This window comes from Gallus gallus, chromosome 11, assembly GCF_016699485.2.
Source record: "Gallus gallus isolate bGalGal1 chromosome 11, bGalGal1.mat.broiler.GRCg7b, whole genome shotgun sequence".
Classification (NCBI taxonomy): domain Eukaryota; kingdom Metazoa; phylum Chordata; class Aves; order Galliformes; family Phasianidae; genus Gallus; species Gallus gallus.
This window is the reverse complement of record NC_052542.1, coordinates 428040-439291: the sequence shown is the minus strand read 5'-3', so window position 1 is coordinate 439291 and position 11252 is coordinate 428040. Positions and strand designations below refer to the sequence as shown.

The 11252-nt window shown below is 65.8% G+C and overlaps 2 protein-coding genes across 8 annotated transcripts; both read left to right on the top strand.

Moving 5' to 3' along the window:
* Positions 1–82: 82 nt before the first annotated feature.
* Positions 83–3825, top strand: USB1 (U6 snRNA biogenesis 1). 7 transcript variants are annotated; one of them, XM_015292315.4, is made up of 8 exons: positions 83–208; positions 284–432; positions 661–844; positions 1462–1515; positions 2486–2591; positions 3063–3146; positions 3397–3410; positions 3502–3825. In XM_015292315.4, exons 1-8 carry the CDS (start codon positions 120–122, stop codon positions 3821–3823), a joined length of 1002 nt encoding a protein of 333 aa, XP_015147801.2. In that variant the 5' UTR covers positions 83–119; the 3' UTR covers positions 3824–3825. The 7 variants fall into 7 exon arrangements, with proteins under 7 accessions (XP_015147801.2, XP_015147803.2, XP_015147804.2 ...); XM_015292317.4 differs by lacking the exon at positions 284–432; XM_015292318.4 differs by having other exon boundaries at positions 3397–3825.
* A 1634-nt stretch (positions 3826–5459) lies between these two features.
* Positions 5460–9969, top strand: MMP15 (matrix metallopeptidase 15). The gene is made up of 10 exons (XM_015292312.4): positions 5460–5780; positions 5937–6085; positions 6302–6424; positions 6514–6821; positions 7071–7232; positions 7372–7595; positions 7742–7880; positions 8002–8152; positions 8365–8480; positions 8688–9969. Exons 1-10 carry the CDS (start codon positions 5667–5669, stop codon positions 9143–9145), a joined length of 1944 nt encoding a protein of 647 aa, XP_015147798.2. The 5' UTR covers positions 5460–5666; the 3' UTR covers positions 9146–9969.
* The last annotated feature ends 1283 nt before the right edge of the window (positions 9970–11252 follow it).

Below are 11252 nucleotides of genomic sequence, written 5' to 3'. Positions count from 1 at the left end.
GCGGGGCGGGGAGGGCCGGGCGGCGGGGCCGGGCCGGGCGGCGGAGCGGAGCGCAGGAGGCGGAGCGCACCCGGCGCACAGCGCCCCCTGCCGGGCCGAGCCCGCAGCGCAGCGCCGCCATGAGCGCCGCGCTCGTGGGGTACAGCAGCTCCGAGGATGAGGAGGAGGAGGAGGAGGAGGAGGAAGGACGGGGGGGGACGCGGGGCAGGTGGGTGCCGTGCGGCCGTGCGGCGCCGGGGCCCGGCGCGGGGGGGAGACCGACGCGCTTCTTTCTGTCTTGCAGCCGCCGCCTGCCCGTCCCCGAGTGCGTGCTGGCCATGTTCCGCGAGGAGGAGCGGGACGAGAAGCGGGACGACAGCTCCCGGCACGGCGGCCGCGTGCGGTGCTTCCCCCACGAGCGGGGCGGCTGGGCCACGCACGTGTACCTGCCCTGTGCGTGAGCCGCGGGGCCGGGCCTGGGGCTGCGGGGCGCCGTGCGGCAGCGCTGACGCCTCGCCGCGGGAGGGCGCGCGGAGCCGGGGGCGCCACATCCGCGCGGCTGCCCCGGGACGCGGGTGGGCGCCGGGCGGCCCGGGCTGGGGGCGGGCGGCCTGCAGGGGGCTCGGAGCTCGGCGGGCTGGACGGCCCCCTCCAACCTCAGCCGTTCTGCGCGCCCCGCAGACCAGGCCCAGGAGGAGTTCCTGGAGCTGCTGGAGCTGCTGGCGTCCCACGCCCGCACCTACGTCCCGTCCGTCACCGCCATGGAGGAGTTCCACGTCAGCCTGTCGCAGAGCGTGGTGCTGCGCTACCACTGGATCAGCCCCTTCATGCAGAGCCTCAAGGAGCGCCTGGCCGCCTTCCACAGGTGGGGACAGCTGAGCCCTGGGGCAGCTGCTGTGGGCCTCTCCTCACACACTTTAGCAAGGCCTGTTGTCATACAGTCATAGAACCACAGAATGGCCTGGGTTGCAAAGGCCCACAGTGCTCATCAGTTCCAACCCCCTGCTGTGTGCAGGGTCACCAACCAGCAGACCAGGCTGCCCAGAGCCACATCCAGCCTGGCCTTGAATGCCTGCAGGGATGGGGCATCCGCAGCCTCCTTGGGCAACCTGGGTGAAAAACTTCCTCCTCGTATCCAACCTACACCTCCCCTGTCTCAGTTTAGGATGAGGGGAAATGGTTTCAAACTAAAAAAAAAGGGAGATTTAGACTGGATGTAAGGAAGCAGTTCTTTACTCCAAGATTGGTGAGGCAGCGGCACAGTGGTGCAGACAGCCAAGGTCAGGCCGGAGGGGCTGTGAGCGCTGGTGGAGCTGTGTTGTCCCTGCTCAGTGCAGGGAGTGGGAGCAGATGGCCTTCAGGTGTCCCTTCAGCTCAGGCAGTTCTATGATTCTATGAAATTCCATCCCTTCTCCATCTTCCGTCTGTGTCTGTGTTTGTTTTTTTTTTTTCCTAGCTGAAACAGTTTCTTTCTCTCTTCAGGTTCTTCTGTGTGGCTGACCGAGTGAAGGTGTACACCAACCAGAACAAAACCAGGTGAGCGAGCAGAGGGGCACAGAGCCAGGCAGGCGGGTGGGAGCGGAGAGCTGCCCGTGCCATCCCACAGCGTGGCAGGGAGCTCCGTGGAGGGGCCGAACGCAGCGCCCCATCTCAGTGGCTGAAGCTTCAGATCTTTGTGCAGCCCCTTCCAGCAGCGCTGCAGGGTGCGTACATTTTTAGCTGCTCCATCCGTTCTCTGCAAGCTGTTACTGTCTGTGGGGACTGAACCTCGGGCTGCGGATTTTCAGCCTTCTGAAGGCAGGAGGAGGGCCGTGTTCGCGACGTGGCCCCAGGCAGCCCTTCTGCTGGGGTTGGGTGATGCTGCAGCTTCGCATCCGCGCTGCCAGAGGGACGGCCCTGCGCGTTGCTGTGCTGGTCTGGTGGCTCTGTGGTTGCGCAGATCCCCGTGCCAGCTGAGGGAGTGGGTGGGGGAATGAGCAGCCCGGGGGCCAGCGGGGCGGGGGGCCGCCTCCTTTGGCAGCAGTGCCAGCTTATGCTGATGGTAAAACTGCAGCGCGAGTCTTCAGAGGGCTGGAGACAAACAGCTCTGACAGCGCCAACTCACCTGGGCGCCAGCTCGGAAGCCTGATGGCGCTGCTGCCAGTTTAACGCAATTAAGCAATTTAAATGCCAAAGCACATGAAAGAGAGAGGTGATTAAAATTATGAAAAGCTGCTGAATCTAATGGGAATGGAAAACCACATCAGTCGTGGGCAGGAGGAAGCAGGTCTTTGAGGGAGACTTGTCAGACGCAGGCCTATGAGAAGTGTCACCGCGACGGTCCTCACGAGGAACCTCTTTGTCACAGCACTTCCCCATCCGCACTGCTCTCAGCTGGCGCTTTGCAGCCACTTCCCCTCCACTGTACAACTCCTGTAGCAGCCTGCCTCCTCCCAAAGCCGTACTGCTCCTGCACGGGGCCCCGTGCTCTGCTGAGATACTCACGTGTGTCCTGGTCTTTGTTTAGGACCTTTGTAGGTTTGGAAGTCTCTACTGGACATTTCCAGCTGCTGGAACTGGTCTCAGAGGTGGACAAGGTTATGGAGGAATATGACCTCCCCGTATTCTACAAGGTGAGGCCTTTTCCTGCTGGTCTGGAGGTGCTGACTGGTTCCCTGCGAGGGGTTGGGGCCTGGCTGGTCTGTGCAGCGTTCGACCCCACATGAACAGGAGTGGAGAAATTGGACTCTGAAATGGTTTCCCATGGGCCAGTCAGTGACATTCACAGCTAACACCCTCAGCAGGGCCTTGCTGAGAATGGGACTTGCACGAGTATGACTTCTGTTTTGTATCCTGTACGGGAGAGTAAGGATGGTGGCTAACTGGTGCCCTCGGGGAGCGGGGCTGAGTCAGGGAGCACCCTCATTTCCAGCGCTGTCACATCCCAGCTCTGCAACCACCCATCTGGCTTTGGAGGTTCCCTGCTTTGCGATCCTCCTGCCCATGAATGCAGAGCACTCCAAGATCCCGGGCAGAGCAGCAGCGCAGTGCACTGAGCAAAGCCTCCTTTCACCCTTGTGATCCGACCGCTGCTTTGTCTTCAGGACCCATCGTTCCACATCAGCATGGCCTGGTGCGTCGGGGACCTGAGGGGCAGCCTGGAGGGGCAGTGTCTGCAGGAGCTCCAGGTGTGTCCCCACATGGGCACGGGGGAGGGCCAGAGCAGAGGGAGTTTGCTTCTGCGAGGCAGACTCGGCTTGACTGAAAGAAGGGAGACTCTGTGGGGGTTGGGGACAGCGAGTCGAGCCACCCTCCTGAAGGACAGCCACAAACCTGCCTCTGGCTCAGCTCGGAGATGGAGCTGCCGACTTCCCCCTCCAGCTGCTGGCCCACCCCCCCCTCCTCGTGCTGACTCCTGCCCCTGCTTGTGTTTTCCAGGACATTGTGGACAGGTTTGAGGACTCGGCACGCATTCTGCGTGTCCAATGGGAGCAAATCCGCTGCAAGTCGGGCAACAAGTTCTTCTCCTTCCCCTTGAGGTAGGACCCGATGGGGCCGTGCGTCTCAGAGCCCGAAGACCAACAAAGAGCCGTTCTGCAGCACAGCTCCGGACGCGGGGGGCTCTCACACACCTCCCACACTCTTCTTGTGTGCTCAGCAGCTCTGCGGAGTTTGTGGTCTCAAGCCACGCCACTTCCAAGTTCGAGTTGTTGGCGTAAGATATGCGTGTTTGCAGCAGATTTCTTACAGCAGCGTGCTGTCAGCAGCCAGGATGTGCTGCAGTCAGCACTGGTGGCTCCAGTCAGAGCTGCTAATTTTGCTGATTTTAAAAAAGAAAGAAAAAAAAAAAAAACCCTCTGTCTAGAAGCCGTAGATGCCTTATGTTTAGGAGAAGGGAGGTCGCGTGGGAAGCGCCTGCTGAAGGCAGCTTGTCTCACACGGATGGAAGTGGCGCTGCCATTGTCTGCGAGGCTCAGAGCTGACTGCTGAGCTCAGCCGTAGCTCTGAACAGGAGGCAGGGATGCAGCAGGGCGTCTGAGGAAGGGCTGAGGGAACTGGGCTCGTTCAGCTTGGAGAAGAGAAGGCTCCAAGGAGGCCTCATTGCGGCCTTCCAGTACTTGAAGGGAGTGTATAAGCAGGAGGGGGAACGGCTGTTTACGAGGGTGGATAGTGATAGGACAAGGGGGAATGGTTTTAAACTGAGATGGGGAGGTTTAGGTTGGATATGAGGAGGTTTTTTCCCCCAGAGGGTGGTGACGCACTGAACAGGTTGCCCAAGGAGGCTGTGGATGCCCCATCCCTGCAGGCATTCAAGGCCAGGCTGGATGTGGCTCTGGGCAGCCTGGGCTGCTGGTTGGTGACCCTGCACATAGCAGGGGGTTGGAACTGATGAGCACTGCGGGCCTTTTCAACCCAGGCCGTTCTGTGATTCTATGATACCTCCCTACCACAACCCAGCCCACAGAGCTCCTGGGTCACATCTGCAGCCCTCTCACACTGCTGCCGCTGCCTCTAAATTTCAGCATGAGATGCTGTCACCAAGACTGGATCTCGCGATGGAACTTGTGACTGAGCCTTGGCAGACAGGCAGGAAGCCCCTCGTCTCAGCGCTGACCATCCTGGGTTTACGACCGCGACTTTTGTTTTGAGGTCATTCGTGCGGGAAGGCCGTGTCGGCCGCGCCGCTCCGTGCCGCCGGGAGCCCCGCAGAGGGCGCTGCGGGCTGTGGCACGGCGGCCCGGTGGGCGTTCTCGGTCGGCCGGGGGCGGCCCGGGGGCTTCTCCGTACCGCGGCACCACCGCGCGGGGCCGTCCCTGCGCTGCCCGTGGGCCGGGTTGGGCCGCGGCGAAAGGCCCCGTCCGTCCTTTGTTCGTGCGGGGAGCGCGCGCTGCGGCCTCTCGGCACTCAGAGCGGGGCGCTGCCGCGCTGCCCTCCGCCTTTCGTGCCGCGGTCGCTGATGAGACGCTGCGGGAGCCCTTCCGAGCAGTAACGTCTGTCTGACGCCGCTGTTTCTGTGGTGTATCCGAGCCGCTCCGTCTCTGACGCGCCGTCGGCTCCACGCGAGGCGGTGCCCGCGGACGGACCCCTCTGGGAGCGCAGTGCGCCGACCGCGGCGCGGCCCGCAGCCCCGACGGCCACAGAGCGCACCCGGCACAGCGCCGCGCCCCACAGCGGCCCCGCAACAGCGGCTTTCACGTTAACCGAACGCCCGGGGGGAGCGGGAGGGAGAAGCAGCGACGGCAGCGCGTCGGCGGCTCGCAAACAGCCCGTCCTCGCTGCTGTTTGCTGCTGTTTGCTGCGCGGCGCTGCCTCACGGCCCCCCCCGCCCCGTGGGTGCGCGCAGCCCTTCCGCCCGGCCGTCCCCTCCCCACCCCCCCCCGGAGGGGGCGGCGCTCGGAGCGCGGGCACCTGCCGGGAACACGGCTCGTCTCGTCGCGCTTTGCCGTGCTTTGCCTTGCCCTGCCCTCCCCCGCCCCGCCCCGCCGACCGCCCCGCCCCGCGCCGCCACCGCCCCGCGTCTCTCCGCCGGGCAGCGCCGAGCCGAGCCGAGCCGTGCGGAGCGGCGCTCGGAGCACATGGGCCGCGCCCCGCCGGCCTGAGCCCCACACAAAGGCGGGCGGGCGCCGAGGGGCAGCGCCGCCCATGCTCCGCGCGCAGCCCCCGCGGCGGCGGCCCGGGCCCGGGCCATGAGGGCGGCGTAGGTCGGGATGGCGGGCGGCGGGGCGAGGCGTGAGGGCGCCCCCTGCCGGGCGGGCGGAACCCTCGTGGCGGCCGTGCTGCTGGCGCTGCTGGGGGCGGCGGGCGGAGAGCTGAACGCCGAGGTGAGAGCGGGGCCGGCGGGGAGCGGGGAGCGGGGCTCGGGGCGCGGGGCGCGGGGCGCGGGGCTCGGGCTGGGCCGCCGTGTCCCCGGGAGAGGCTGCGGGGCCGCGCGGAGCCGTCGGTCCGGTCCCCGCCCGCTGACCGCCGCATGCCCTTAGGCATGGCTGCGGCTGTACGGGTACCTGCCGCCGGGCAGCCGGCAGATGTCCACCATGCGCTCCGCCCAGATCCTCTCCTCGGCCCTCTCCGAGATGCAGAAGTTCTACGGGATCCCCGTCACCGGCGTGCTGGACGAGGAGACCAAAATGTGAGCTCGCCCCCGCGCCTCCCCTCGCTCTGCCCCCCGGCCCTCTCCCCGCTCGCGGGGCCCTTTCCTTTCCCGGCGCGGTGGATGCGCTCCGGCGCTGCCCCCGCGGGGCGCGCGATCCCCGGCCGCCCCCACGGGCACGGCTGCCCCCCACCCCCCTCCGGCGCTGGAAGCCCTCGGGGTGCCGCGCTCTGAGCCCCGCCGCCCCCCCGCCAGGTGGATGAAGCGGCCCCGCTGCGGGGTCCCGGACCAGTTCGGGGTGCGGATGAAGTCCAACATGCGGCGGAAGCGGTACGCGCTGACCGGGCGGCGCTGGAGCCAGAGCCACCTCACCTTCAGGTACGCGCGGCCGCCAGCATCGCCCGCCCCTGGGCGCAGACCCTGCCGGCCGCGGGCTGCCCTGAGCCGCCGCCGCTCTGTGCCCGCAGCATCCAGAACTACACGGAGAAGCTGGGCCGCTACCACTCGTACGAGGCCATCCGCCAGGCGTTCCGCGTGTGGGAGCGGGCCACGCCGCTGGCCTTCCAGGAGGTGCCCTATGAAGACATCCGCCAGAAGCGGAAGAAGGAGGCTGACATCATGGTGCTCTTCGCCTCGGGCTTCCACGGCGACAGCTCCCCTTTCGACGGCGTCGGGGGGTTCTTGGCTCACGCTTATTTCCCCGGCCCGGGGATGGGGGGGGACACACACTTTGACTCGGACGAGCCCTGGACGCTGGAAAACACGGACGTGTCGGGTGAGCTGGGGCTGAGGGCCGGGCCGGGTGGTGCTGGGGGCAGCCCGAGGGCCGGGTGGTGTCCCTGGCACCTGGAGGGCATGGCCCGAGGCAATGAGAGTGTGTGAGCGGGGTGCCGGGAGAACAGCTGCTCTGAGGGCGGTGTGGGTGGCTGCGGCTCCCTGCGTAGCGTCCCTGTCACAGGGTGCGGGGTGTTGGAGCAGGGAACCCCCCGTGCCGGGGCCGTGCTGACGGTGCCTTTCCCCACAGGGAACAACCTCTTCCTGGTGGCTGTGCACGAGCTGGGGCACTCGCTGGGCCTGGAGCACTCTAGCAACCCCAGTGCTATCATGGCCCCCTTCTACCAGTGGATGGACACGGAGAACTTCCAGCTCCCTGAGGATGACCTGAAGGGCATACAGCAGCTGTACGGTGAGGAGCTGTGCTGGGACGTGGGCTGGCAGGGGGACGTGGGTGCTGCACCAGCCTTGGGGTCTCGGCACCTCTGAATGGGGAGGAGAGGCACTGTGGGTTGGCAGATGCACCATCCACCCTCTCCTGCTCTGTGCAGGTACCGCGGATGGGCACCCTCAGCCCACCAAGCCCTTGCCCACCGTGACACCTCGGAGACCTGGCAGGCCGGACCACAGACCCCCCAAACCACCTCCGCCAGGGAAACCAGAGCGGCCCCCAAAACCTGGCAACCCAGACCGACCCGACCAGTACGGCCCCGACATCTGTGATGGGAACTTTGACACAGTGGCAGTGCTGCGGGGAGAGATGTTTGTGTTCAAGGTACCAGTCAGGACACCTCCCCTCCCCTCTGAGCCCATGTCCACCCCAGGGTCTCTGGGTGGAAGGGGTGCCCCGGCACTTTGCCCACCCCCAGGGCTCTGTCGCTGTGTGTCCCCGTGCTGTGCTGATGCTTTGCTTCCCACCAGGGCAAGTGGTTCTGGCGGGTCCGGCACAATCGGGTGCTGGACAACTACCCCATGCCCATCGGGCACTTCTGGCGGGGACTGCCTGGGGACATCGACGCTGCCTACGAGAGGCACGACGGGAGATTTGTCTTCTTTAAAGGTGAGCAGGGCAGCTGGAGCTTGGGGGGGGGGGGGGGCAGGGGGTGCCCCCACATCATGGCCAGACCGTGCACAGCTGGGCAACACAGCCTCACCTGCTTTCTCCATTTCCTCCCATTCAGGCAACCGGTACTGGCTCTTCCGTGAAGCCAACCTGGAAGCTGGGTACCCCCAGCCCCTGTCCACCTACGGGCAGGGCATCCCCTACGACAGCATCGACACTGCAGTCTGGTGGGAGCCAACGGGGCACACCTTCTTCTTCCGTGGAGACAGGTGGGTGCTTCTCTTCCCTGGTCTGGAGTGGGGGCAGCGTGGGGTGCGTGGAGGTGGGATGATAAGCTGCTGGCAAATGGCTTTCTGGGCCAAGGACTGATGGAAAAGCTGGGGCACCCTGTGCTGCTGTTGGGGAGCAGCATGTCTCTGCCCCCCCCCCGCTCACCATGTCTGTGCTCCCCCCGCTCACCGTGTTCCGCTGCCTCCCACAGATACTGGCGCTTCAATGAGGACACGCGCTCAGTGGACCCCGGCTACCCCAAGCCCATCTCGGTCTGGGTGGGCATCCCCCCCTCGCCCAAGGGTGCCTTCCTCAGCTCAGATGCCTGTAAGTAGAGAAAGGTGGGTGGGAGGGGTGGGCAAAGGAAATGCGGTCACCCTGCCAGCAGCCGCCTGTGGCCATAGTGGGCCCCAGTGGGATGCTGGAAACACGATGGAGGCAGAGCCTGCCGTTCTCTGCACTTTCTGCTCTCCTTTGCGTGGGAGCTGTGCCTGGAGGCAGCCGCTCACCCCTCTCCCCCCCTTCTCCCCCCAGCCTCCACTTACTTCTACAGAGGCACAAAGTACTGGAAGTTTGACAACGAGCGGCTCAGGACAGAGCCGGGCTATCCCAAATCCATTCTGCGGGACTTCATGGGCTGCAGTGTGGAGCTGGTCCCGGAGCCCAGCCCGCCACGCTGGCCCGACGTGGACCGACCGCCCTTCAACCCCGACGGAGGTGACGGAGCACCACGGGATGATGGCGACGAGGAGGAGGAGGAGGAGGAGGATGAGGAGGATTATGGTGAAGGCGGCCGCGAGAAGGGCGGCGATGTGGACGTGGTGGTGCAGATCGATGAGTACACGCGCACCATGAGTGTGGTGATGGTGCTGGTGCTGCTGGTGCTGCTGCTCTGCATCCTCGGCCTCATCTATGTCATCGTGCAGATGCAGAGGAAGGGCACACCCCGAATGCTCTTGTACTGCAAGCGCTCCTTGCAGGAGTGGGTCTGACCCCCGCCTTCCTCCCCTCCCCCCTCCCCACCACCATGGTGCTAACAATGAGCCCGCCCCACCCTGCCCTCCCCAGCGGCATATTTATACGCAGAGGTTGGTCCCGTTCCCCTCGGTCCCTGCGCACGCTGCCGCTCTCTGGTCTGGCTCCAGAAAGGAGGGACGCTGCCTGCCCCAGCCCCGGGCTGAGGGCTTCCCAGAGCCCCTGGCCTGAGTGCAGCCGGGTGCCTCAGCACCGAGGCTGGGGTGTGGGCGAGGAGCTGGGGAGAGTCGAGGTCCCCCAGGCTGGAGGTGCTCTTCTGTCTCTTGGCATCCCCAGTCGCCTTGTCTTGCATGCCCCAGCCTGTCTGCATTCTTCGGTCTGAACTGTGGACGCTGCTTGTGCATGCAGGGCAGAGGGTGCTGCCCACCCGTGCCCCCAGCCGGCAGCAGGTGGACATACGGAGCTGTGGGCACCTGAAGCGCAAGGCAAGTGGGGGCTGAGCGTGGCTGGTGGTAGGGGACGGTGCAGGCGGGAGATGCAGTGCCCAGCAATGGCGCTGAGCTTGCAAACCCCATCAGAAAGGCAGGCGAGGGGCCGAGCCCCCTCCCCATACCCCGTGCACAGGACCTTTGGTCGGCGTTGGGTGTGACGCTGCATCCCTACCCCCTGCTCAGCTCAGCCCCCTCTTCCCGCTTTGGCTGCCAGCACAGGCACCTGCTGCCGCAGTCGAAGCCCTCCAGGAGCGCGTTTCCCTTCGCAGAGCGTTGCCTCCCCCGGCCCCGCGGGCAGGGCAGTGGGCACGGGCGCCTTGTGCTTGTATTAAACGGGTCGGGTGCGTGGAGCTGTGGTGCCATCCTTGGTGCGGGGGTGGGCTGGCTGCCGGTGTACGGCTGGGCCGCCGGATGCGTCCTCAATGGGTGTCAGTGGGGAAGGGGGATGCAGCGGGAGCTGCGTGCAAGGCTGGGAGGGGGGCTGCGGGGATTGGGGCTGCTGCTGGGGCCGCTGCCCCCAGGCTGCCATTCTGGGGGGTCAGCAAAGGCAGCCCGGCGGCAGCAGCAGACAGAGCCGCCTTTCAGGAGCTCCCGTGGGAACACAGCGTGCCTTGTTCTGCGCGCTGCTGAGCAGCGTGGCGTGGTATGGTGGGGGCTGCGTGGTTCCCCAGCAGGGCTGGGCCGGGCCCGGCTCTCTGCGTGCTTCGCCCCCTGCCCCATGCAGGGTGGTGGCTGTTCGGGGGGAACGAGGCCAAAGCTTGTTGGGGAAGGTGAAAGCTGGAGAAGCCCTAAGTGCTAAAGATGGGAGAAATAATCTTAGGACTGGGGGAGATTTGATCCAAGGGCAGGAAATTGGCTTTATCCGAGGAAAAACGCTGCTCAGCCCCCAGTGGGAAGGAAAGCTGGCAAGGCAGCAGACGTGGCTCTGCCAGCAAAGCCTGGGCACGAGCGGGGCGGCCTCAGTGGGGCTCAGCATCCCCACGCTTCCCTGGGCCCAGTCGCCCCTCGGTGGGGGCACAGACCCCTCCGGCGGTGCTGCCGGCTCCTGGGAGCTGTGCTGCTGGGAAGGGCCCCGCCTCCCATGCAGGCTGCCACGGCCTGAGCGGATGCAGAGGCCATCAGCATGACGTGCAGCCAGCGCTCGGGTGGGGGGGATGGCTGGCGCAGGGCCGAGTTCCCGCAGGGACGAGGGCGGAAGCAGCCTGGCCTGACCCTATGGAGCGTGGGGGTCTGGGCTGCCCCGTGGGGAGCAGACCCCCTACCCTTATCCTCTTTTCACCTTGTGCCCGCAGGAGCCCTCCGTCCTGCCCAGCCCCCCACCAGGATGAGACCATGACCAGTGCAGCAGGCGCCATCCCTGACCAGCTCCCCCCACCGCCCCCAACCCTGCCGATCCCAGAGGGAGGGGACCCCCCCCATTTCAGAGGGGACGGTGCCGTGATGCCTGTGGCCAAGCAGGAGGGACGAGGCCTCCCCCCCTCTTGGGCCTGGGGCTGCTGGCACAGTGCCGAAGACAGAGCTGCAGCCAATTCCCAGCACTGAGTTACCCCGCGCTTCCAAATCTCTAATTCCTTTAAAAGAGGAGGGGTGCCAGCACTCACCCCACTTCCCTGGGCTGCCCCCCACGGCACTG